Genomic DNA, 27,210 nt, shown 5'->3' on the forward strand with positions numbered 1-27,210 from the left:
AAAACAATCCATTGTTTCAGTGCGGGCCACCACATACTAGACTTCCAGATAGAAACCACGTCACATCCCTACAAGTTTCCTCTGAAACGTCAGTCTGCTACCTCATTAGTAATCCCTACAATGTCATTTGGAGCATTTGCAATTATAGAGTTATTTTTCTTTTTCCTTTTGTATGTTTGATTGGTTGGTTGGTTTTCGGGTTTGCCTACATGATAGAAAACAGAGGTTACTTACAGCCAGAATTCATGTAATTTTCACATGTTTATGTAAGTATTTTAAGTGTGCCCATAGGCTTTCTGGCAGTGGTGAGATTTTATGAGTGGGCATAAGATAAACAAGTTACACCTGTCACACACCTGCTAAACCTGGTAAATGAAAATTCCAAAAACCGTAAAGTATTGTCTGCTATCTGACAGGGCAAATTGAGCAGAAAAATAGCCCTTTTAAAAATTGTGTTGCTATTTAGAATCTGGAAGTTTGTGGAGTATATGTATAGAGCTTACTAACATAGTCACTTAATACGTATAATTCAGGTTCCTTCATAAAATGTTTCTCTATGGCAAACATTTTATAGCACATACTTAAAATTCATTGTATTTGACTTGTCTTTAATTATAACTATACTCACATATTATTAATTCTAAACCACCTCTGTAGCCAATATTTCAAAAGAAAAAAATATAAAGTATGGCCAAGGCATGGTGCCATACACCTGTATTTTGGGCATTTCAAGGCCACGGCAAAGATTTGATACTTTGAGGCTAATCTAGGTTATGATAATAAAATTCTGACTTGAAATCTAAAAATAGAAACAAAATGATTCTTTTATTGTTCAGTTCCAAACAGAAATATGAAAAATAATAGTAACATCTGGAGAATATAGTTCAATGATTCATCAAATTTAATATATTGAGAATGAAAGAGAGGGAAAAGGCAATAAGCAGAAGAGGAATAGTAAGAATTCAGTGGGCAGGCTCCTGGTAAGAGTCAGGTGGCAGGTTCCCTTTCACAGAAGTTCAGCTATGCACATGGCACTGGCGCTTAACCTAACATCACCCAAAGGCAGTCAGGGTCAGTAAGCAGACTCTGGAGATATGCCTATGGTCAGCAAGCTTACTTTAAAGCATATTGTAAAACCAGGAATTCTATTAAAAATTGAGGTTTTTGCAGGGGAAAACAAATTATCTCTGTATAGCAGTAACTTAGGAAATGTACATTATACTTGTGCAAAACAATGTTGTATTTGTAATAAAGCTTACCATCACTTGCTAACATTTTAATTGCAGCCAGATACTGTCATTTTGCCAGGAGATCTGCATTCACTTTTACTATTACCCTAAACCTTGCAAAAGATGTATTAGGGTCAGCTTTCACCACTAAGGTCAACATGACTGGAAAGTCACAGGGCAGAAATGGCAAGTGCTAAAAACTAACTGGGCAAAATGCTTCTGTCTCACTCCAGTAACCAGTGCTCGGAATCCACAGAGAGGCCTATCAGCATGTAAATTGCTTGCACAGATTTTCCAAACAGGACCCCTCTTACTAACCTTGCATCAATACTATACCACACCCCGAACATAAATATGTGCGCATGCTCATTCTCTCTTATAACATGTAAACCAAATGCCTAGTATGTAAGGTTTCATCATTTTCTTTCAAGGCTTCCTTCTTGGGTTTTCACAGGTGTCTCTTTGGTTATCCTGCTGCTCCTTCCTTCCAATTCTATTGCAAACTAAATGCAATATTAGTTTAAGAAATCCCCAATTAGAAAGTCAAATGTGTCAGAAAACAACAAATTATTCCTTTGAGCTCCTTCGTAACACACACACACACACACACACACACACACACACACACACACACCAGACCTAAATGTATTTTTTTTTCTTCAGGATTTATAGTTTGGTTTCAGCTCTAAGTCTGCTTTTGTACATTAGCATAAGTTCCGACAACCTGAAAGTGAGTGGTGACCTTGACGCCCTGGAGGTGCACTTCCTGTACACCTCCATCCACCAGCTTCCTAGGTTGGCTCTTGAAAACCCTTCCATTGTCTCTTGCCTTGCTCCGGGCTTGTCAGTCTGTTTTCTTTTCACATGTGAGAAGATCGCTTGTTTATTACAGCACGGGAGAAGAACTTAATTTTACTTGCACCACAAGTCCAGAGCTCCAACCCTCCCCGCTGGATTTCCGTCATTAGCCTGTCTCCTATGTTCAGTGTACCCTCCCCCCCCCCCAACTGGCTAGTAGCTACAACCTCTCTATCTCCTCCTCTGCAGGAACAGAGAGTATCCAACAGTAAGTGCTAAAAACAGTCATTCAGGGAAAGAGAGAAGAATTTGGAAAGGACAGATTGCCAACTTACAGGACTTCTCGTTGGTTCTCATGGTTCATAGATGAGATTTCTTTATTCGAGAAAATCACATCCCAGGCCAACTGTACCTTCCTCCAAGGTGTTAGGTTTTTGTTTACATGCTTGAACTTAGATTGCTAAAAGTGGGCAAAGGACAAAAATATAAATTCAAGATTGCTTAAAAACACCTCAATAGCTAAAATAGCCACTGTAGACCCAGAGAGACATCTCAGCACCTGTTCTACTTCAATAGTTCCTGTCACTTCCTTGGTTAGAGAACTTTTGGACTGGTGGCTTCTTGGATACCTGCCCCTGTCTCCACCCCCCACCCCCAAAAAAGCAAAGACCAAGCTACTTTTCACATTCCTGGACACAGATTAAGCATGACAGCGCCACCTACTGGCGTCTTCACCATACTCCGTTATCCTGGGCCTGCACTTGGTTGCTGACCCCATGGACAAGGTAAGCTGCCTTTGTTCAAAGTGAGAAAAGTTTTTGTATGGCTTCTGTGTTGTGACAGGAACTTGCTTTGTAGCTCATGCTGGCCTCCAATTCATGACAATCCTCCTGCCTCAGCCTTCTGAGTGCTGATGTCTATCTGTTTTAGAGTAGGAAAGATTTTCTTAAGGAACCTACTCTTATCTTTATGTCACTGTTTTACTGAAATACAGTGATCAAAGTGTCAGGAAAGATGTCCTCCACAGGAATGTGGGCCAAGAGTGAAGTGTCATTGTCTCCAGGTCAGTGTTGCTGGTGTGGTGGTTTGAGTGAAAATGGCCCCCCATAGGCTCATGGGGAGAGGCGTTATTTGTAAGGATTAAGCAGTGTTGGAGGAAATGTGTCACTGGGGGTGTGCATTGAGGTTTCAGATACTCAAGTCAGGCTCAGTGTGACTCTTTCTTCCTGCTGCCTGCTGATCCAGAGGTAGCACTCTCAGCCACATGCCCAGCAGCGTGTCTGCCTGTACGCCACCATGCTTCCCACCATGATGACAGTAGATTAAACCTCTGACCTGCAAGCCGGCCCCTATTAAATGCGTACCTTTATAGGAGTTGCTGTGGTCATGATGTCTCTTCGCAGCAGTAGGACTGTAACTAAAACAGCTGGTCATAATCAAACTGCACCCCTTCTCTCTTATAGTAAGTTAAGGCTATTACTGGCATCTAGGTATTGGGCATGGTCTCAGTGGGAACTAATCAGTTCCAGAGCAGGGTTCTTTCTCTTCTAAACATAGATTTTATTTGCATAAAGTGTGTTCCTCCAGGTTCAGCCTAACATTTGCAGGACCAGTGGTATCATATGTCTGAATTTTTCAGGCATTTTGAACTAACTATAAATAAAATCTGTTCCATGCATCTACTTTTAACAGATGTATCTTGATAACTAAGGGCAGATGGCTCACGGTTATCGTTCCGTCTCTTCTGATGTCCATTCCAGAAAAGAGACACAGATACCGCCGCCGGCCTCTCCCCACCGCACACCATTCTTCTGCTCTAACTCACCCTCTCCATCTTACCATTTGCCTGCGCCTTGGGCTAGTGTTCAGGGTGTTTCTGCACCTTGCAAATGAATTGGCTGCCCCGCCTCCACCCCACCCCACCCTACCTGCCTCTCTGAAGACATTTGCACAGGCCTGGGAAGGAACTCAGGGACACTGGGCAGGGAACTCTGAGATTCTAGAAAACTGCAGTGTGATAGAATGATAAACTGTAGGAGGGAAACAGGCTCTAAAAAGAAACCTCCACCTGACTCCTTGGGGGAACAATCCAAGGAAAGACAAGGCAGGACCCTTACGTGGGCTCAGGACAGAGACTGCTCCCCACTCTGGCTTTGGCCTGGTGATGCCCGTGAACAGTCCTGTGTTTGAAACTACTCTCCGTGCAGAGCAGCTGTGGCCTGTACTGCCTTACGCTCTCCTACCTGCATGCTGTCTGCTGACTGTTTTCAGAGACTTTGGAACAGTGTGAAGACAGGTATACTGTTATATCCCTGGGGAACAGCGAGATGAAACAGTTAAAGATGCACCTTAAATATGCTGCTGTGTGGACATATATGCACACTGCCAGGACACTGTGCTGTCCCATACAGCAGAGCCAGCAACAGTCATAGAATGGACACTGCCATTGTATGGAGCACACAAGCAGAAATCCTGGGTGGTTTTGTTTTGTTTTGTCAGTTTCAGTGACAACTCTTAAAATACATAGAAAGGTACATACATAGGAGAAAGCAAACAAGGAGCCCTATACTTTTTCATGTACACATCAGTATTCCCTGCAGAGTAAAGTTAGATATTAAAGTTGTAAGTCCCCACCCCGCCGCCACCAGCTGTGAAAGCCTGTACCAATGCTAACTGCAAAAATGGTTCTCATTTGGTAGCTACGTAAGGAAACTAATGCCCAGAACATCTTAAAGCTCAAGGAGACACACCTCTCCTCATGTTAAAGCTCAAGGAGACACACCTCTCCTCATCTTAAAACTCAAGGACACACACCTCTCCTCATCTTAAAGCTCAAGGAGACACGCCTCTCCTCATCTTAAAGCTCAAGGAGACACGCCTCTCCTCATCTTAAAGCTCAAGGACACACACCTCTCCTCATCTTAAAGCTCAAGGAGACACGCCTCTCCTCATCTTAAAGCTCAAGGAGACACAGCTCTCCTCATCTTAAAACTCAAGGACACACACCTCTCCTCATCTTAAAGCTCAAGGAGACACGCCTCTCCTCATCTTAAAGCTCAAGGAGACACAGCTCTCCTCATCTTAAAGCTCAAGGAGACACGCCTCTCCTCATCTTAAAGCTCAAGGAGACACGCCTCTCCTCATCTTAAATCTCAAGGAGACACAGCTCTCCTCATCTTAAAGCTCAAGGAGACACGCCTCTCCTCATCTTAAATCTCAAGGAGACACAGCTCTCCTCATCTTAAAGCTCAAGGAGACACACCTCTCCTCATCTTAAAGCTCAAGGAGACACACCTCTCCTCATCTTAAAGCTCAAGGAGACACAGCTCTCCTCATGTTAAAACTCAAGGACACACACCTCTCCTCATCTTAAAGCTCAAGGAGACACGCCTCTCCTCATCTTAAAGCTCAAGGAGACACGCCTCTCCTCATCTTAAATCTCAAGGAGACACAGCTCTCCTCATCTTAAAGCTCAAGGAGACACGCCTCTCCTCATCTTAAAGCTCAAGGAGACACGCCTCTCCTCATCTTAAAGCTCAAGGAGACACGCCTCTCCTCATCTTAAATCTCAAGGAGACACGCCTCTCCTCATCTTAAAGCTCAAGGAGACACGCCTCTCCTCATCTTAAAGCTCAAGGAGACACGCCTCTCCTCCATCAGAAGCATCTGAAATAGTTGCATTGCCTAACCTTAACCTTAGCTAACAAAACATGAAACATCGACCATTGCTGAGCTTTATATGACTTATAAAATCCAGAATGTTCCAAAATCCAGGCCAATAATAGGACACTGAAAAGCTTATGGTTGACTCAGGAAGTTACAATCTGCTTGTGAACAGGAGCTTTAAAGCACTTTATGCCTTCACTCACTCCTCTGGGTGGAAGGAGAAGCAATTGGCCAAAACTCATCTGAGCCGCTCACCACTCCCAGTTGCGTGATCTCCTCCTTCCCACCAATACTGCATGTGTGCACCTTGACCATGTGCAGGCCAGCCCATCTCATGTATTTGTTTTTATACCATAAAGATCTTCATTCTGTAAAACCATTACTTCCAGCCCAACCTTTCACAAAATGTATAGCTGAAAACCAAAGCCTAGGCTAGGGTTCCTACAGCCCCCTGCCAGGTGAGAGGCATGCATTTTTGTTTCTTTTGTTTTTTGTTTTTTTGTTTTTTTAACAATTTATTTATTTATTACATATACAGTGTTCTGCCTACATGTATGTCTGCATACCAGATGAGGACACCATATCTCATAGATGGCTATGAGCCATCATATGGTTGCTGGGAATTGAACTCAGGACCTCTGGAAAAGTAGAAGATGCTCTTAACCTCTGAGCCATCTCTCCAGCCTAAAGCATGCATTTTGAAGTCATCCTCTAATGGTTATGGAATGAAATTCTAGGGTCTACCCATAGTCTTGGGCAACTGAGTATGAAGACAGCCTGGTTTTGTCTTTGTTCTAGAGCTTTTGATAATTGCATATATTTAATCCTGATGATAACCCTAATTAATAGAGAAGGAAACCAGCAGCTTAAAGAATATAATTGGACTTGGAGTCACGTAGCTTACAGTGTCAGAATTGTGATTTAAATCCAGTCGAGCTTGTCTATAGCCTGTGTTTTCTTGTCCTGCTGTACTCACCACTTTAATTTAAATTGCATAGTTTAAAAGTTATGCTTATTCTTGCTTGAGTCTTAGTTATAGGACTATTGTGAGGGGTAAATCGGGTAAGTTGGAGGTGGAGTCAGACCACAGTGAGTAGGACACAGCCTTTTCCTCCTGGCATTTGCATTTGTACAAGACCACATCACCAGTTGCTGTAACAAAGACCTTGGAGTGCTCACTTGTGTTAGCACCACTCTGTGAGGCTGTGAGATCTGCACTGTCAGAGCCCAGCAGCCAGATGCTCGGTTGCTGACGTTATAAGGTGGCTAGGATAGCTGGAGAGGCGGACAGACATGTAGAAGGTGCTTAATCTTAGTTCCATTGCCCTCCCTTTTGCATAAGTTTATCAATATTGAAATTCTATATATTGCCCAAGATTGTATTTGATTGCCTTTTGTTAAGAGTTAGATTTTTAATTGATTATGTACTTATAATCTCAAGCAATAATTTGCATAATTACACCATCGCTTTTTGGGTCAACATAGGTGAACTCAGATGCTGAAGTAAACAGAAACGATACCAAAGCATAATGCAGGCGTTAATAATACTGCATTGTAACAGAAAAATAGCCTTTGAATACTGAATCAAATAATCCATAGAGTTACAAAGAATCCAGCGGCATTCTTTGGTATGTAGCCAAAGTGATAATCAGAGGCAAACTAATTCAGTGATTTGGAAAATACAACCAACAAAATAGAATGGGAAAAATAAGTCAATTAGAAAGAAAATGCCAGTGTTAGGGAAGAGCGTCAATATAATTAGTCTAGTCATTCAAAGCTAGGCTTGAATTCAGTGTTAAATATGAATGATCGAAATGTTTTACAAGTGCTTGTAGAATGACAGCGGCAAGGAGAGGATTCTGTACAGACTTTCTGTAAACTAATTGACAAAGTGACATGGGAGTACATGCCTATAATCAGCACTAGGGATGGTATGGAGTCAGGTGGCAGGCAGCTTTCAAGGCCAACTTCAGATTAATGGTGAGTTCAAGGCTAGCCTGGGCTACATGAGATCCTCTCTTAAAATGAACAAAAAGGACAAAAGTATCTTGTTCCAATGAGCAAGTAGAAACCATGTTAAGAGATTCTTATAGTTAGATGTCTTTAATCCTAGAACTCATTTAGGTGAGGTAGGTAGACCACCCTGCTCTAAGTAATGAGTGGCAGGACAGCCAGGACTTTTAAAAAACAAAAACAAAAACAACCCAATAACAACAACAAATCAAATGAGAGAGAGACTTACAGAGGGTGCTTTATCATTAATATGCTTTTGGTGCCTATTAGAACTTAAGGATCTTGGTCAGCAGTAACTAGTAAAACACACACACGTTTCCTCATCTACATTTTCTTCCCACATAGGTGTATGTGAAGTTGCAGCTACTGCCAGCACTGGCCTGCACCACAAAGCCAGCACTGGCCTGTACCATAAGGCCAGCACAGGCCTGCACCACAAGGCCAACATTGGCCTGCACCACAAGGCCGGCACTGGCCTGCACCACAAGGCCGGCACTGGCCTGCACCATAAGGCCAGCACAGGCCTGCACCACAAGGCCAACATTGGCCTGCACCACAAGGCCGGCACTGGCCTGCACCACAAGGCCGGCACTGGCCTGCACCATAAGGCCGGCACTGGCCTGCACCACAAGGCCGGCACTGGCCTGCACCACAAGGCCGGCACTGGCCTGCACCATAAGGCCAGCACAGGCCTGCACCACAAGGCCAACATTGGCCTGCACCACAAGGCCGGCACTGGCCTGCACCATAAGGCCGGCACTGGCCTGCACCACAAGGCCGGCACTGGCCTGCACCACAAGGCCGGCACTGGCCTGCACCATAAGGCCAGCACAGGCCTGCACCACAAGGCCAACATTGGCCTGCACCACAAGGCCGGCACTGGCCTGCACCACAAGGCCAGCATGCTCTTCATTCTGAGTCTTTGTAAACTACCCCTGTGCTTGCTGACACTTGTAAAGGTATAGGCTTCTGTAGCTGAAGCTTTCATCACGCTATGGCCTACCAGCTGCTGGTGATTAAGGTTGGTAGGAATGCTTATGACAGTGTGCTAGCACTGATGGTGGACCTGCCATACACATGACCTTTACTCCTTTCACATGCCAGCAGCTGGGCATCTGACTGTATCCTCTGTACAGTGTAAACGTCATGGAACCATGGGATGGTGCAGAACAAAACAACACAACAACAACAACAACAACCCAGGCTATCCTATCCCTTACCCTATGGCTTTAATGTTACTCTCTAGGCCTTCATTTGGGTGAGGAATTTAAAGGTGTTCTGGTCTTTGAGGCCATGTTTTTACATTTGTTTTCCAGACTGACTTCCTTGCATCACACTGACAGTTTTTGCCCCCATGATCCTAATAAACATCTTAGGCACATGAAGCCTCTGCATGCTAGAAAGAACTGCCTCTCCCCTCCTTGGTCTCCGTCAGGCTCATAGTCTAGGCCTCTTGGAGACCTACTGAAGAAGTGCCCTGGCCATGCTGTGCACCTTCCCACTCACACATCATCGCCATTGCCTGTATCACCGTGAACTCACAGTCTGACAGGCCGCAGTGTGTTTTGTCCTCTTGGGCTTCTGTACCTCTGGGGCAGTCCAGTGTGGGAGTCTCTGGTTACAGGAAGTGGTGTCTCAGACAAGAAGCCTTTCCTGTCAAAATCAGCAGAGCGAGTCTTTCTGTCATCCATACCATGTCTTGTCTGTGATTAATTCATGCTGGTTCTGACTTTACAGTGTTTCCTGTTCATCTGGTTGACAAAATTTTAATTTCTATGTGCACTGAATACCATGCATTTTCTACAAGAGTGCTTCCTTACTAAAATATGAAATTTCCACATCCTTCTCACTGACCCCACCTCCAAAATCTCTGCTTCTCCCTCATAACCTCAAGATGAAAGTGCCTGCCCTTAAATGTAACATCACATATTCATTACGTGATGCTAGTTGAATCAGCTCAGTTTTCCATAGCTACAGGATGAAATCTGGTTCCTCTGCCTTGGCATATTCTATGTTTTGTTTGTTTTATGGGGCTGAAATGAAGGAATAAGTTCATATATTTGGTAAGCATTTGTTTACTCTTCACTGTGTGTATCAGGTACTACACTAAGGTTTGGAATGTGTTGGTGACAGGACAAAGTCCTCATGCTGGGCACCAGTGTTATAGTTAGAAACACACATACTATATGAGCAACGTCAGCCCTGCAGGTTCCTGCAGAAGGCTGAGTGAAGCAGGTGATGGTACAGTTACTGGGAGCACGAAGGTAATAAGGTTCTTTAGATGGGCTTCAGGGGGGAGCCTTCTTCAAGGAAGCATACTGAGAAAGTGGCCCATGAGGCCACACCTATTTGGAAGGAAGCACACTGTGTCCTGGACCACGAATACACACTTACTACATGATGTCACGTCAATGAATAGTAGCTCCCCTCTGCTCCAGATCTTTCTATAGCAGGAAAGCTACAAAAGAAGCTGCATTAACTTCCAGAACTAGGGCTTTACAGAACCCTGGGCTTTCTCAAAAGCTCCCTAGTTAATTTCTACTCACATCGTGTGTTGCTTCTTTCTCTTCCATATCTTACTTGTGCTGGCCTAATGCAGGTCCCTGTCGTCTGCCTAATCTCCATCCTTTATCTCCTTTCTACTGCTTCTTTGATCCACCGTTTGAATCTTAAACCTGTACAATTGATTTTCATTTCTTGTCTTTGACCCCATGCTTCTGAACCTTCCCTAAGGTTTCCTGGGGTGCCTCACTTTCCTGCTAGCCTATCCAGCTTCATACCACAAGCAACTTCTTATAACTGCTTCCAGGAAAATGAGCATTTTCCAAATTGATCTGACTGGGACTGGTTGGGTCAGTGTTCAGAATGTGCTAAGTGCTCGTTAAATATTTATGGAAAAAGAAACCGAACAGATGAACTGACTCTGATTCCTACCCAGCCTAACTATAGGGTTGAAATTCCCCTACTATTTCATATATACATATGCATATATATTCCTCACACGTAAAATGCACACAAAACTCTCTCCATAGGCTTTTAAATACCTCCTCTTCATCATTGGGGTCTTTGATTTCACATGTACTGCGTTCATTTGCTGTGTGCGTGGAACTTTGTCATTAATCCCATTGGCAGGGCCTCTGCTGCTGTTCATGTGTTGTCCAGCGCAAAGCATCATGGGAAGCACACTGAGGATGTGAATGCTATTTTTCTAATGACAGGAACAATCAGTGGTTTTTAGGTGCTTGGGTTTCATTTTCAGCATTATGTATAGTCAAACACATTCAAGTTAAGAATAAACTTTCTAAGAAAAACCTTTGTATGTAGTAACAAATGCCTCTTAAAGAGTTTTTTCCATTAACAACTGCAATATAATTTGTACCACTTTAATCCAAAAATTAAAAAATATTTCAAAATCTGATGGTTTTGAGAGCCACATCAACCACCTCTGGATTTGTATGATGTCAAAACTCAGGTACATTAAAAATACTATTTAAAATTGCCATCAGACTAGACATATAAACTGGATATAAAACAAATGAATTTTATGTTTATATTTAGATCCTACCCATAAGAGATATAATTATATGTTTACAAATATTCCAACATTGGAAAAAGTCTGAAACACTCATGCTCCCAAGCATTCAGATGAGGGATCAACCTGTTCTCAGCTTTTTATAAGCAGAGATGCACTTAGAGTCATAACTGCTGGTGCTTTAAGAACTCGAACCTAAGAATTATTAAATGGAAATGCAAATGTGCTGTCAGTCAGAAATAACATAATGATCTTCACTTGTAAAGATTTTTTGTTTGTGGTACTAAATGTTGAAGACCTGAAGTGGAGGAACAATCCATTTGAATAGCTGTTGCTTGTTTTATAGTCTGTGACTGAAAACTTTGCATAGTGCTTATACTGTGAATTTTATTCAAACGTACATAGGGTTCTGGCCCATGTGCTCAGGATCTTCTTCAAAACAACAGTTCAGTAGCTATGATTTTGTTGCCCAGAAAAACACAACTGTGAAGCAGTGGGATAGCAGCTGCAACAAGCGGAGTGAGAGGGGCAATGCCCAGCAGTCCCTTCCCTTAGAAGCAGTCACCTAGAAAGGCTGTGCACTTATTCCAGGAAAGCTGCTAACAGTAGCTTAACGATGGAGTGGGATCTCTCCCCTTAATCTTCTTTTGTAATGCTAAAATCCATAAGGTGTAAAAGGATATATTATTATAAATATCCCAAACTGTGGTGAAGATGAATCTGATTTGAATATGGAACTTTTTTTTTATAAGCAAATAAGAAAGTCCAAGAGCAAGTGTAGTGACTAAAACTATGGGGTCACAATTGCCAGTGAGAGGGCAGCACAGACTGTGTGGAATGATGCATAAACTCACTCTGAAAGTTGACTGTCAGTGAGGACTGTTCCAGAACCCTGACCTTGGGATAAATGTATACGCCCCCAAGGTAGCTACTATGGAACATAATGTTTGTTTAGGTGGAAAAAGAAACAATATGTGCATGTTTGCAAAATAAGATCAGTTTTATTACTTTATAGACATACCTTGTAGATGAAAAATATACTCCTATCATGGAACTCTTTATAAGCAAACTTCTGAATGTAAGTAGAATTTCTGTCTCATCGTTTTTAAGTCTGTTGAGAAATCTGAATTTCTAATAACTACTTTGAAAAAAATACTGTTGAATCTTTTCTAAAAGCAGATGTTTTTGCGTTTCACTTCACTTCTTTTGGATTAGCTTTGTACCTCCCTCCACTAGTCAGTTTTTTATTTAGGGTATCTATCTTTGATCGCCCTGAGAGACTCAAAATGTACTTTCTTGCCATTAAATTATCATCAAGCTATTGAACCTGAGTAGAAAGGAACATCTATGCCCATGGCTATTAATTGTTCCATGATGTTGAGAACTGTTTTTGAATTGCTTGTAGTGAGTGCCTTTCCTTTTTTATATAAGTGGCTCTCAATTTGGTAAACAAAAGTATCAATTGATTTAAAAAAGGCTCAAACTTTAAAATGTGGGCTAGAGAACATTCCGTCTCTGGAGCGCCCATTGTACTTATCGCTCTCACTAATGAGAGGGTCCCCACAACTTCTAGCCCATGGTCCAGCAATGGTGAGGGCCTAGCTGGGCTCCCTGGGAGAGCATGCGGGGAGAAGCTAACACATGCTGCTAGACTGGTGCTTTTTCACATTGTCTTCACCACATCCATCATCACCAGGTCAGGTCGGCCCATTTCTTCATTGCTGAATTGAAATAAAAGTAAAGCAGAGCGTGGAAGCCAAAGAAACTTGTTATCCTTTCTCAAAGAGGTGAAGATAGCTCAATTGCAACATATTTTAAACGTCAAATTTGACACATTTGATTGGAAAATTGTGTGACCTATGTAGTTAGAGATCAAAACGGTCACCAGTTCATACTTTTAAAAAGTCATAGAGTAGTGTTTTTACCACAGACTGTTAGAATATTATTTTATTCTGTCAAGTAGTAACTATTACACAAATGCCTGTTGTTTTGCAGTTTGGTGATTTAAATGCTGTGTCTCCTGGAAATCTGGATAAAGGTAAGAGCTGAACACTTCTAAGGGCTTTCTGACTGAGATCCTGTGAGAGGAAGCAGCATAACTGTGTGGCACTCTGGTCCTCTGGAAATAGCAAGCAAGGCCTGTGTGAAAGGAGCAGCTGGACTTGGGGTCCCTCACGCTGTTGCTGTTTGTTTGCTCCATCCTCAAATCTTCTTCGTGTGACATGTATCGAATACAGAGCATTGAATCTAAATGCAGTTTCACACTTCTCGACAGAAGTTCCACACAAACAGCAAGTTATTGACCTTGCTATGGCTAAACTCCTGGAGAGAAATTCTAAAACTGGACCAGAGGTTTTTAGTCAAGGCAAGGAAAATATCCCTTACCTCACTGTGGGATCAGTTAACTTTTCAATGGAGAAAGAACTCAGAGGTGGCAGTGATGGTCACGGTGGAACCAGGATCAGTAGTGCTTCAGTTGGGAAGGAAAGGTAGATTTCAGTGCTGGCGCTGGAAGCCTAGTGTGTGCTGCGGTGTATACAGGGCATGCACTCCTGAAGAACATAGTGATCAATATAACCTGGTAAAAAGGACAGGAGGGTCTCAGGTGAGTTAAATGAGGCTAGAGTACATAACTCCTCCCCAAGTTTCTAAGAAGAGCTCTGATGAAAATGACAGTGCAGTTTTAAGTCATAGCATGTCTTGCAATAAACCGACACCACAGAACATACACCGTATTACTTGGGACTTGGGCAGTTGTTACAGTTACTGGCTTTTCCAGGGAGAACTACAGTCACACCTTCCAACCAGAGCCCCTGGAGAGACTGAAGCCAGCCGAAGGGCTTAAGGGTCTGCAAAGAGACGCAGCAGCACTGTTTCCCAAGTGTGCTGCTCCAGGGTTCCCAGTGTGCCCTGCTGTGCCTGATGAGCGGGAAGCATTTTGCTAGGCAGCCTTATTTGTATCATCGCTATTGTGACATCTAACAAGTGGCCGTTATTACTATGTTTGGCTTAATTTCCATTTTAGTTCCAGAACAGGAAAACTGAAAGAAAACTTAGACTCCCCCAATATGTTATTGCTTCAAAAGTACACCCTGAGGAATTGCAGTGATCACCCTCAAAAAAATAAATGGATGTTCACTTACCTCCAGCCTTCTAGAATCAAAGAATTTGGTCAACCCTAAGAGTACCTCACTGCACCTTTGTACAGCAAATACCATAATCTCAAGTGGGTTCCCAGAACAGGAACACACATGTCTGTAGACTTGCACTGGTTGTCCTGAGGAACTGGGCACAGCTGTTGCTTTATAGATTGCTTGGTTGCCCAGCTGAAGGATCCCTATCACTCAGAGATGACAGACCCAAGTCAGATAGATCTGGAACACTTGAGTTTGTTCAGACTGTTTTCTCAGGACTATTTCTGTCTGCAGTGAGATGGATAAAGGGACCTTCCAATCTTCCCGTCCGTGTCCTGCTCACAGGGGGATTTCTCCTCCTGCTACTGCTTTCTCTATGGTATTGATGGCTTTCCTGTTCAGAGAGTGGAACACGGACCATGTAGCCTGTCATCACCTTGTTGATGGGGTGCAGCTGGCTCTGTTTCCCCCCAGCCCTCGGGCTTACTCAGGCTACAAATGAAGCACAAAGACATTGTGGGGTTTCCCACAAAATCAGTTATATCAAGTGTAATAAAATTTGGGAGTAAAACTAAATGTTTTATGTGTTTAATTTCCAGGAATGAATGAATTGCAAGTATTTACCATATTAATGCTGCCAGGAAAAAAAGTCCTTTGTGCAGTTCTTTACGTGTCAAATTACCACTTCATTATGTAGCTTTTTCTTAGCATACGAGTTAAGAATTTATTCAATTTGCTGTTTACTTTCTGTTGAGAAATGGTTCCACTGTAGTTGGATCACAAGTCATGGTGCAGTACTCACACTGTGGGACAGCACAGGCCTCATCTACCTTAAGTCAGCATAGAAAAAACCTAGTAGGTCTACATTTTTGTGTATGTCTCTAACCCCAAGACCAGTATTACGCCATTATTTAGTACAGAAATTGTATATAAAATTCCAAACATCTGAAAGAATTGTGAATGTCTCACTATGGCACTGATGGGTATAATATCCCACGAGAGGACCTGGTACATTGGGGTGGTTTGAAGCGTGCACTGATGGCTGTTTCCCATTTGTCCTTTGCTGGTATTTGTTTGTGCAGATGAAGGCAGTGAAGTCGAGAGTGAGATGGATGAAGACCTGGATGATTCTTCAGAGCCTCAGGCCAAAAGAGAGAAAACGGAGCTGAGCCAGGCGTTCGCAGTAGGCTGCATGCAGCCGGTGCTGGAGGGTAGTGTGCAGCCCAGCCTCCTGAACCCTCTCCACAGCGAGCACATTGCCTCAAGCACACAGACGATCAGGCAGTGCAGCGCCACAGGCAACACCTACACTGCAGTCTGACGGCAGGAAAGCAGATTCTTCCAGCTTAGTTCAACCCCATTGATACTGGGCTTAAGCTGAAATTTTAACAAGCCTGAAGGTTGACTGTTGTCAAAAGTCTATCTGTGCTGAACATTACCATTTTGGAGTTGTGAAATGGAATGGGTGTATGTATTTTTCCAGGTCGTTTTTTTTTTTTTTAACAAATTATTTGCCTTTTAATAATAAGAGTTTCTTTCCCCCTTCTCCTTAGTTTCAGGTGTCAAGAAGGATTTTTACAACATTTAATGTCATTGTTTTTGTTTTCTCATAATTAAAAAGTAATTTACATTTTGTAGCTTAAAATATTTTATTGTTGAATGTTAGTCTTGGTGTATGATTTTATGTGTAAGTTTTTTAATTAGATGCACTTCTGTGAAATATCAAAAGAAATGAATTTCTTTGATTTACACTGGAGGCATGCCCATTTGGCAGCAGATGCATCAAATTTGCTTCTGAAAGGTGCTTTTCATTGGACAGAACCATAAGACACTATTTTGATAACATTTTGGAGTACGGAAAGAATACAGAGCGTTTTTATTATAGTGGTAGAGGGTTGGGAAGGTCATCTATTTTTCTCTGAAAATAAAAATGAGCTGTGCATTTATCAGTTCAGGATAAATGACAGAATTGCAAGAGATTATGCTAATATGTACATAATTTGTGTACATAATTATTAAACCACGCTAACAATGCAAGCTTCCGTTAGACATTGACTTTTAACTATTATTTGCATACCAATCCCTCTGTTTAAAGACTACTGATTCTGTATTGGGACCACTGCACAGATGCATTCTGCTGTTAAGTGGGGCTGTTGTAGTTAGATACTGAAGCTGAAAAAAAAAATGACTTGACTTTTTTTTTTTTAAGTGTACATGCTACTTATACTGAGCTGGACATACAGGAAACCATTCCATTTGGATGACTTTCTTTTATTCCAGGTCTTTTTTCTAATAGTAGTTCAACATGCTGCTATTATAAAAGAAAATGTATAGAATGCAAGGAATGTAGCGACCTGCATCTTGTTATTTCCTGGTTTCTAAAGTACATGGATTTAAATTTTACCCAGAACCTGAAGGCAGTGTGACTGGCACACCTCACTGTTGCTGACCCCGATTCTGTAGGATTTGGATAGGTGGCTGGATGGACCATTGCCATTGAAGAATGTACATCAGGGATCATCGTACCTCGGCTATTACATGGTGCCTTAAAAACAGAACTGAGCTAAGGTTTAGTAAGGTTTATTTTGTTCGTGTGAATAACTCTTCAATCCAGTCGGTAAAGTGGCCTGCCATGCTCAGATTCCTGAAGTAAGGACAGGCCACGTGTTCTTCAAGGGGATTTTAGGGGGAAATGAAGGAAGACAAAGAGAGAAACTTGAGTTCCTCTCTGAGTGACTGTGAGTGGACTTGTCTATGTTGTATCCTTGGAGCTGAATATCACTTGATTACAAATCAGATTGCTAAGGGTGTGGACTAACAGGCTAGTTTTCATACAAACATGTTACATAAAGATCATATGTTGTAGACCATTCTGGTCTAGTTACAATTCTAGGAAGCTAACAGAATAAGCAGGGACTTACTGAAGTGCATCTTTTCAGTCTAAATGTCTGTCTGGGTGTCTGGGTGTCTCTGTGTACTCACTCGCGTGCACACACACACACACACACACACACACACACGCATGCACTCACGCACACATGCATGCATACACATGGAGCAGGAGCCTGCTACAGTCAGAAGGTGAGATCCTAAAGAGCACAGGCTCTTCCCGTTTTACTTTTCATGACAAGGCAAAGTTCTTTTAAGCACTCAAACTGTCCATAACAACAACAAAAATAGGATACATCCTTTTGGTTAAGTTATTATAAAATTAAATCAGTAAAAGTCAATAAAGAACTAAATCAATAAAGCCAAAAAAAAAAAAGGCAAAGAAAGCACAAAATGATATATAGATCACTACTGAGGCCTGTATTAAACCAAAGCCTTCATCTTTCCAGGTGGCTTGGATGAAGGGTATGGTTGAGGAAAAGAAGCTGCACCAATCTGGAAAGTTGAAAGTACTAATGGTTTATCAGGAAACACAGTCTATTGACACTGTTATTGCCTGATTGTCTCAAACTTCTGAAAATCAACAGCATTTCTTAAGTAAATATCTTAAAGATAATTTTTGATGGATTCAGATTTCGTATTGAGCGACTTACTCACACTTGAGTCTTCACTGGCATCCAAGCATCACTTCAGTACTAAAGATCCCCCAAAGGCGATGAATTTGCAACCCCCTCCCCTGCGTAATCCATCATAAGCTACAAAAGACCATGGATGTGCTTCATTGTGAGTTAGAAAACGTTTACACATAAAACGAGAATCATAAACTATCTCTCTTCATCTTGACTCTCCCTCCTGGGGTCTTTCAGTTTCCTGTCTCCTGTCATTTCCAGATGACATCATTTCTGTATTGGACCAAATGTAGTTACTGTTTTCACTGTGTTTACCGGTTGATTTTTAATGTATTTGTATCAATTTTTTTTCATTTAAGTTAATGTTGGAAATATTTGTATCATGAGAGGAATCTACTAACAATGGACAGATGTAGATTCATGAGAGTGAGGGACTGAGTGGCCCTCCAGAATTCAACATTTCTTCCAGTTGTTCATGGTTTGTTCTAAATTAGGACAGAGTAGAAATTAATATAATTATGGTTGAAATTGACTCTAAAGTATTCTGAAATATTTTAGAAATGTTCAGGAACATTAATCGTCTTACACCAGAGTAGATAGTTCTAACTAAGAACACAAAACCACCTACGGCTTGTGACACTTGTAGTAATTTGCAGTACATTGCACACATGTCAGTTTTGGATTTAAATTGTGAAATATATTAGAAAATAAAAACAGCAATTTACATGCAGGCATAAATTAGAACAATCATTTTTTTTTTAGTCATTTAACATTTTGTTTCCACTTTTCCATTTATTGAAACTGGCTTTTCTAAATAATATCAGCCACTAACATTCTCATAGTAGATTTATTGACACAGTACTCCTTTTAAGGACTTGCTGGTATTTCTTGACATTGTAATCAAATGCTAGTCTTGAAATACATGTACATGAGCCAAGTGCTACACTCCTGGTGAAGAAAAAGGAAGGGAGGCGTGTGAATTATTGGTACTTTTCAGAAGAGCTATTTCGATGTAATACAACTGAGTATCATAAGTGTAGTTTTCTATCGGCAAATACTTTAAGAATCATAGCCAAAAAGATTTATGCTTCCAAAACCGTGAACAATGGGTGGAACGGGTGAAACCTCCTGGGAACACAGGGCCCAGTTCTTCCTTCCCCCCTTTGGATGCCAAGTTACTAATAACTTCAGGATTTGTATCCAAATCATGTCTGGACTGACTGTATGAGTCTTAACTGCCTTTTCAGAAATCTGTGTTCCTTTTTGTGATTTTTCTTGTACTGTATAGCACGGTTCATGCACCTCTCTTTAGATGGTGTACTTTAAGGACAGAAGTAAAATGCACAAATGGTTTTCTCGCTGCATACCTAAAGTTAGTAGTGTGCGACATTATCTGCCTTTGATTTGTAGAAGACAAGCAAAAATGAACACATTCTTGCAGAATGCTGTAGATGTCAATCAGGAAGGAGTGAGCACAGCTTCCACGCTGCCACTGTGGGCCTTTTTTACATGGACACACTCTCTAGAAGTGCTAAATGCATTTTCAGTCTTTGAAAAATCATTATCATTATTAATATTATTGTTTGAAATACCTAAAATAATGCTGTGCTTGAAATATCCGTGTAAAAGAAAACGAACGTGTCACTGTGATGGTCCTCGTTGCATGGACACAGTAGGAAGTCAAAAACGTGACTGCTCACGTTTGGACACGAGGTAAGGCAGTGCTTATGTACAGCAGATTGACTTTGTCACAACCTCCCCTCCCCAAGTTCTTTTGAGCAAATCACAACCATCCAGAAACGAAAATCAGAACTCTTTTGATCTTTTTGTTGATCACCTCAGAGTATGGGGAGGAGGGCTGGCATGCAGTGTTGCTGAACATCGGGCTGTGACTGGATCAGAGCACCCTCCATGTACATGGTAGAACAAACCATTAAAACAGAACCCTAGTATTTCTGCGAGTCTGGTGATTTTAAAAGACTGGGATTGAAGCATTAATTCAGTGCTTAATTCTGGTATTAGGAAAGCCCTTTGCTGTAATGCCTTGTATTAACCCTTTGAGCATTGTAAGGTATACAATGGGGGATGAAAGCCTTTCAGATCATTTATTTAGACGTTTAAAAGGTAAAATAGCCTCTATATCCAAATGTCTAATTACGCTGTTTTTTAAGGGGGGGAGGGTCAGAAAAGAAAGTGTCTCCATGTCGGACACTTGCATTTTATATACAACTCTTAATTTTTCTTCAAGAGGGCTGGATATATTTATTCCCAAATATTCACTGCCATCTAAGTAAGTGTACTGTTTACAGAAGACAAAATCAACTTTTCTAGCATCACATGACTCTCTAGAAAAGGAGGACGCATGCGTAGGCCCATGCAGGCCTATGTTGTAACTGATTTCTGCACACTGGAGGTACCCGATTGCCTTTAATGGGTACGATAAAAACAAAAGGTTATATTTCTTCTTTATTCCCCAAACAAAAGATCTCGTTTATTTAGCTTTAGAAAGTACAAGTGTCAGCGAAGCCTTAGAAGGGAATGAGTTCCACTGAACACAGCTGAACTCTGAGGTATTTAGGCTCTTTGGAGTTGCATCTATCATAAAATGTTGTTTGGAAATTCCTACAGGGCATAATTTTAATCAATGCTCCAAAATATTAATACTTTGTCATAAGACATAGAGATGCAGAGTGGTGGTCAAAGCACTCACTTGCTTTAAGCTCTTCTGTCAGGAGATGCTGTGACAACTGCTTCCGCTATCTGTAAATGTAATTCTGCTTACAACATTGCTGGTTTCTTTAAGGGACTTTCTGGACAGTTGATCTGGTCCTCCCCTGTGTGACAGAACTTGGAGCAGTGTTGTCCGCATGTGTGCTCATGATGCCCTCACTGGGCACAAACAGGAGCGTAATCTATTCCGATGTCTGCTGACATCCATAGCATAGTGCAAGTGTCCGTACGTTGCTTTTTAGGCAGTTGAGGAAATCAGACCATGCAAATTACTCATGTGTTAACATGCAATACTCAAAGGGTTTTACTTTAGCTCTCTTCTTTTGAATCTTCATGATGATTTACTGTAAATGCTTCTCAGTTTGCATGCCTTGCCCATTGCTGCTAGTGATTTTATGTGCCAGTAGACCTGAGTTTAGTTTACCAATTTTACTTAAATAGTAAAAGCCACTTACAAAGTGACTGCCTAGGATTGATTCTCCTTTTGTTTAAAGGGATTGGTGATACATCTTTTTAAAAGAAATGTTTTGTCTCTTCTGTTTGGTTCTGATATTTGAATCTTTTCCCCCTCTTTCTTTTGGTCTTTTCTTTTTCTTTTCAATAAAGTATGATGTTGGCATTGGAAGCCCTGAGGAATGAACCATTTGGTAAGAGTCACTTATGTAGCTCAGTGATGACAACAACACATCTCTGTGAGAAGTTTGATTCTGGGGAGGGAAGCAAAATAAAACTCTGATTGACTTTTGACCGAGTAAATTTTCCTTGAATAAATTAGATTTTCTGAACAAATGATTGCCTTGTTTTAGCCTACCATACACAATTTTATATGACCCAATAAGGAAGGTATTAAATTGTATTCGTTTAAAAAGCGTCTTTCGTACCAAAGCAAATTCTTTTCTCTGCTCATCTCCATCGTCGATTTGGACTTATGGTGGCCACCAATGAGTTGGTTCCAGAAACGTAAGCGAGTGCCTTGAGAACACTTGGGAATTGTGCCTGAGGTGGAAAACTTTTAATTAGGTTTAATTGTAGCGCTTACCAATCAGTAACTCCACTATCACTCAGGGCTTTCGTACCTTCTAGGTAAAACTTCTTTCATCGTGTTTTTTTTTTTTAATACTGTATTTTTTTTTAAGTGCCATCATTTAAATTTCACTTAGTAAGTGGCAGATTACATTATTCAGTCCCACAAGCACACAAACATAGTAACACTAGGAGATATTTGAGCATTTATTTTACAATCGACTGAATATATTATGTAAATGAGGTAAGCAACTTTTGTAGAGATTGTACGTGTGAGATAATGTAATGTTCTTTTCCAGTTTTTGGACTACAGTTGAATAAACTTTTTAATTATTTAAAAACATCTTTACCGAATAACATGTGATGGTTTTTTGTATAATGTATTTGATTTTGTAAATACGTATTTCCTGATGTGATTTTGTGAGAAACGCTAAATCTTTTAGTATACCATGTCCTCTGAAGATTGGCAGGAGCTAAATACTAGTTTGTGGGCAATTTGTATTGTGTACTGTACAATAACTGGGGAACTTTTATAATTATAAAAATATATATTAACTTTTAGTGTGTTGTTTAAACAAATGACTGGAACATACTAAAGATATTAGTAGGATTTTTTCTGAATATTTCAGACTTGAACTCAGGCTAGCTTTCTTGTGTTTTTCAAAACAAAATGGTGTCTTGTCTTTTAAAAAATCAATAAATTTGTTTCCTTGTTACAAACATTTGAAATGGCTTGTTTTTCTCCCCTCAAATCATTGTCAGGAAGCTTATGTCACACCATCTCCTCTAGGAGGGCATACTCTGTGTCATTCATTAGCTTAAAAACAAAATTAAGTTGTTTTCCTTCTTTGTGTCAAATGAAATTGCAATATTTACACATGAACAGCACAAAAAGAGAAAACAAAATTATAAGCCCAGCAGGGTACAAATCTTAGCCTCAAAGAAAATTAGTGATTGAGTGCTGTTTGATTTCAGAGGCTGTCAGCATTTCCATTGTAAATCCAGATTTAATGTGTTTGTTTTATGTCATTTCACATTGATATTTGGCATCCAAGTTCCTTGCTTAAACTGAAAGAGCTTATTAAACTTTCATTTTAATGCACTTAAGAAGATACCCTGCCCGTTTTTTCTTTGGATATGTACAGAAAAATTTGCTTGGATGTACATTTGTGGGAGTGATGAACAAAAGTGATCATGTAGCCAATACCAAAAGTAAGGCTAAATTATTTTTTTAACCTTTCTGACATTTGGAGTTTTTTTTTTTCCAGATTATGGTATCTAGAGTATTCTAGAATGTGGAGTATCCAACTTTGAGGATATTCTTTAAAAATAAATAAAAGTCAGAGACTTATCTTTTTGAGAATTTCTAGCATGGTACTTTGTATCACAGTGTAGTCAAGAGTAAACTGTTGAGATCTCAGTTAATAGCATATCTATTCTCTCCCCCCCCCCATCTCTCTCTCTCTCTCTCTCTCTCTCTCTCTCTCTCTCTCTCTCTCTCTCTCTCTCTCAGTGTGTGTGTGTGCACACGCCTATGGGTATGTGGGTTCGTGTACATGCCAAAGCACACATATGGAGGCCAGAGACTTCAGCTGTCAATCCCATGAGTCCACTTTGTTAGAGGCAGGGTCTCTTGTTCACCACCATGTATGCCAAGCTAACTGGCCAACAAGTTTGAGAGGCATCTGTCTCCCACAGGTCATTAGCAGTTTCCCCTTTTGTCGACAGAAAGATCTTGTGTCATGAGGCTAACAGATGGCCCTGTGTATGGAGGGCTGGGGGGGGGGGGAAGAAACACTGCCATATCAGGACCTTTGCATTCATTTCTCTCCGTCATAGGTTGGCCCTCCCAAGTTCAGCATTTGCTACATTCAGTCTCGGTGAGAGAGGTCTGTGCAGTGGCCCTGCTGCTGTCTGCTGCTTGCTGCTATGGCCCCTTCATATATGGCATATTGAAAGAGTACCCCGATAACTAAAGTGGCTATCACCCCTGATCCCCAAGTCTCATTATCAGGCTCTCCTGCAGTTAGATACCTTCTGGGATGGCCATTGACATGACATAAAAGTACCTTCGCACTCATGGGCTCTCTGAGAGGTACTATTACATTTTCCTACCGAACTCTTTGCTCACTAATCTTTCAATCTTGTTTTCCTCAAATCCCTGACTTCTCAGTCACTAGTCACTTCCACTGTAGTTCTGGCTGAAAATCAGGCCACCGTTCCATGTAATGAAAAAAGAGAAATCATGAAGCCCCTACCTCTCTCTTCCCATACCGCTTCTGAGTCAGGAGCTATAAAGCAACGTGAAGCAAACGACTCCAGCTGAGCTTAACCTGAATTCCTGACCCCAAACCAACGAAAGAGCAACAAGTCATTTCTACCTGAGTTTCTAAGTTCGTGGGGTCGTAGATGTGGGTATGAGCCCCGCCTCTGACTCACGTTTCTCCACGATCAAGTAAGTTGTGCCAACAAAATCTATCTTTGATCTCAATTTCCTTTTAATAGCCTTAAAAGAACTCTCGATGGCTACCCTTGCTCGTTCACTTTAAAAGTTCTAGGAGGTAAAATTATTTCCTCTAGATGCACAGATGCTTCTGAGATTTTCTCTCCTTTATGCATTCAAAAAATAGCCATTAACTCTCCAAGAGTTTCTTTTAAAACTTCCAGAGACTCTGACAACATTTGGGGATAGACTGTCTCTGCTGCTTTCTGCAGACTAATTTTAGAATCAGCTCATCTGGCTTTGCAGTTGTCTTGCCTCTACACTCGCCTGCACCTCACAAAACACACAGCTTTGTTAGCAATTCTGTTACAAGGCTCTGGGCCATGGGGCACTGTGATAAGCTTGTGCAGTACTAGACAGAAAGAATAGAGGTGGGGTGTGTGTGTGTGTGTGTGTGTGTGTGTGTGTGTGTGTGTGTGTGTGTGTGTGTGTGTGTGTGTGTTTGGTATTGTAAGGGGGACAGTTTTTTATGTTGTTAAAAAATATAAATAGCTAATAATGTATTCTATTAAAAAGCCTATAACCGGCTAGCAAATACTAAAAGACACAGGCACCTGATAGAATTTAGAAAAGCCTTATTTTACCTGGGGACAGACCTCCTAAACTACCTCATTAACACCCAGCCCCACATCCTATGGCCATTTCCATTAATCATTCCTGTCTGGGCTATTTCCCATGCATAACTCCATGAATACTTGGTTATTCTTTTCATCTGGGCTGCTTCTCCCCAGCACCGTTGGTCGGGCCACATGGTTCTCTCCATGCTAACCCAAGGTGGTCTCACTTCCTTCCGCTCTCCTGCTCTCTGTCTCCTCTTCCTCCAGTCTCTCCCCAGGGATCCTCTATTCTCCTTCAGTTGCATGAACCTTAACCATGTGTATCTAATTTCTGCCCTGTCCAGGTGTTTAGGCAACTTTATTTAGCCAATCAGGGACAATTTTGGAGGCAAAGTTACAACAGTATCATTTGCGGATATGTAAGGGGATGCTCACAGTAAGACTCTTGCTGGGGGGGGGGGGGGGGGAGGAGAAATTAGCATTTGAGTACAAAGCACCAGACAGTGCCATAACTTATTTAATATTTAGGTTTTCTTTTTAATTTGTTGTCAGAAAAATTTAAATACTCATACCAGAAGATAGCACAGTAAATCTGCCTCTGTAAAATGTAGATCTCTGAAATGTACTGAAAAATCAGATGATGTGACCATATGCACCTCATAGCAGTCCCCGGAACCAGAACTGGGTTTGTAGACTCAGTTGCCTCTACACACTTGTTAAAAGTAATTGCTACTTTTCCCTCACTCTGGGCACCTGCCTCACCCTGCAGCCATGGAGGTCTGGGCTCATTCGTCACACACAATCTGTGGGTGTCAGCAGCTCTTCTTTGCTAGAAGTGATCTGTTCTCTGTTGAGCCAACAAGGACTGGAGAGCAGTCCTCACTATGGGAGAGCAGGAATGTGATCTCCTTGGTCCCTGTCACAATAGCAGGCAGTGTCATGGCATCCATAGTGGCTGAAGTGGGATGAGAAAGAGCCCTGTGCTGTGCACTTGAAGCTGTACAGTCCCCCCAGGATGCTTAGGCACTGGCATCCACTAGCCAAATGAGAGGGTGAAAGTGGTCCATAAGTGGTCCATGGTTTCAGAGAATACCATCCTTCCACTGGGCACCTAAGGTTAAGTCTGTAGCACTTGAAATCAGTGCTTCTTGATACTTCGTTTCAGTTCTAACTATCACTTCCTCTCTAAAGGCTGGAATGTAGCAAGGTTCTAAGAAGTAGGTCCCCCATATCTAGTACCAACCCTGCAGAAGGAAAACCTGAGGACTGCAGCTGAAGTGAATGGCCTTGGCTGATCTGTTATTACTCCAATTGTTCGCATTCTAAATACCCCGGGTAGCTGCACTGTGGTGACTGACAGAGAGTTTTTCATAAGTCTGGTGAGCACATTTGACAATTGGTTCTTCACTTAACATGTGATAAAAGAGAAAGAAGACCAGGTACCTTGTTAAAGCCTTATTGTTGCTTCACTAAAAAAAGAGAGCAAGTGTCAATACCGTATACAACAGAGTTAAAATAAAATCTTTCTCATGAAACAAAGGCCTCACTGGGGAGTGGGTGACTTTAAAAGAAAAAATTGGTCTTTTCACACAAGGTCAAAAGAGTCTAGGAGGAACAGTGTCCTTCTGTTCTTATGGAAGACTATAAAGATGGTTTCTTAAAAATGGAACTGCCATTCAAAAGTTTCCTCTTATGTCTAACCTAGTAAAATAGGATGTTGAATGCTGAGGAGAAACAATGGTGGCAAAGTTGAGGGGAAAGGTACAGATCCAAGTCTATGGAATCCTGAGCAGAAGATCCCCAAGGAGACTTTCAGAAAAGGATTCATCCTGAGAATTCTAAGTCTAAGAGATCAAGGCAAAGGAATTTTATGTGTCCTGCTATCTGTCCCTTCTGAGCTCAGTGTTTGAGGAAGGAAAGGGTTAACAGCTGTTCTCAGCATCTCTCCTCAGGCTAAAGGATTGACCCTTGCTTAACTGTGTGTGACATCATCCATCATCTACATAAAGGAAAAAGAGGACAGTAGTGGTTAGCATGTACCAGATACTGATGGAAGGATGTTCCAAAGAATGCTGTATTTAGTTGCAAGATTGTTGCAACTAAATTCTTGCAACCCTTAAGGTTTATCCATACCACAGAAGGGATATAGGTATTTGTAGTTACAGGTGACTGGACGGTAAAAAGTATTTAGGCTGAAGGAGCCGAGTAAAAAAGTTCAGAAAAGCAAAAGGAAGAAAATTAGGAAAGAAAAAAATTAAATACAAGGTATGAAAAATTAATGATAAATCTTGTAAGCAATGCACGAGGTATGAAAGAAAACATTGACTAAGAAAAATATAGATATATAAACCTCACATGTAATGTGAAAAATCAAACTGATGGCTATACTTCAAATATCAATTCTAGGGGTGGAGGGTGTGGAGAGATGGCTCAGTGGTTAAAAGCATTAGTTGCTCTTCCAGAGGACCTGGGTTTAATTCCCAGCACCACATACCCTCCATAACACT

General features: G+C 41.3%; 1 protein-coding gene across 8 annotated transcripts in view; it reads left to right on the top strand.

Moving 5' to 3' along the window:
• The window catches only part of RFX3 (regulatory factor X3), a 268,083-nt gene extending 250,328 nt beyond the window's left edge, over nucleotides 1-17,755 (top strand). For 7 of the 8 annotated variants that reach the window (XM_084769883.1, XM_084769882.1, XM_084769881.1 and 4 more), the window contains 2 exons: nucleotides 13,234-13,276; nucleotides 15,455-17,755. In XM_084769883.1, coding sequence (XP_084626009.1) covers nucleotides 13,234-13,276; nucleotides 15,455-15,693 — 282 coding nt within the window. In that variant the 3' untranslated portion in view covers nucleotides 15,694-17,755. Of the gene's footprint in view, nucleotides 1-12,253; nucleotides 12,317-13,233; nucleotides 13,277-15,454 lie in introns of all 8 variants that reach the window. The other variant, XM_084769885.1, reaches the window with a different exon arrangement.
• Nucleotides 17,756-27,210: the final 9,455 nt, after the last annotated feature.

Source organism: Acomys minous (assembly GCF_964271855.1).
Source record: "Acomys minous genome assembly, chromosome: 2".
Lineage (NCBI taxonomy): Eukaryota > Metazoa > Chordata > Mammalia > Rodentia > Muridae > Acomys > Acomys minous.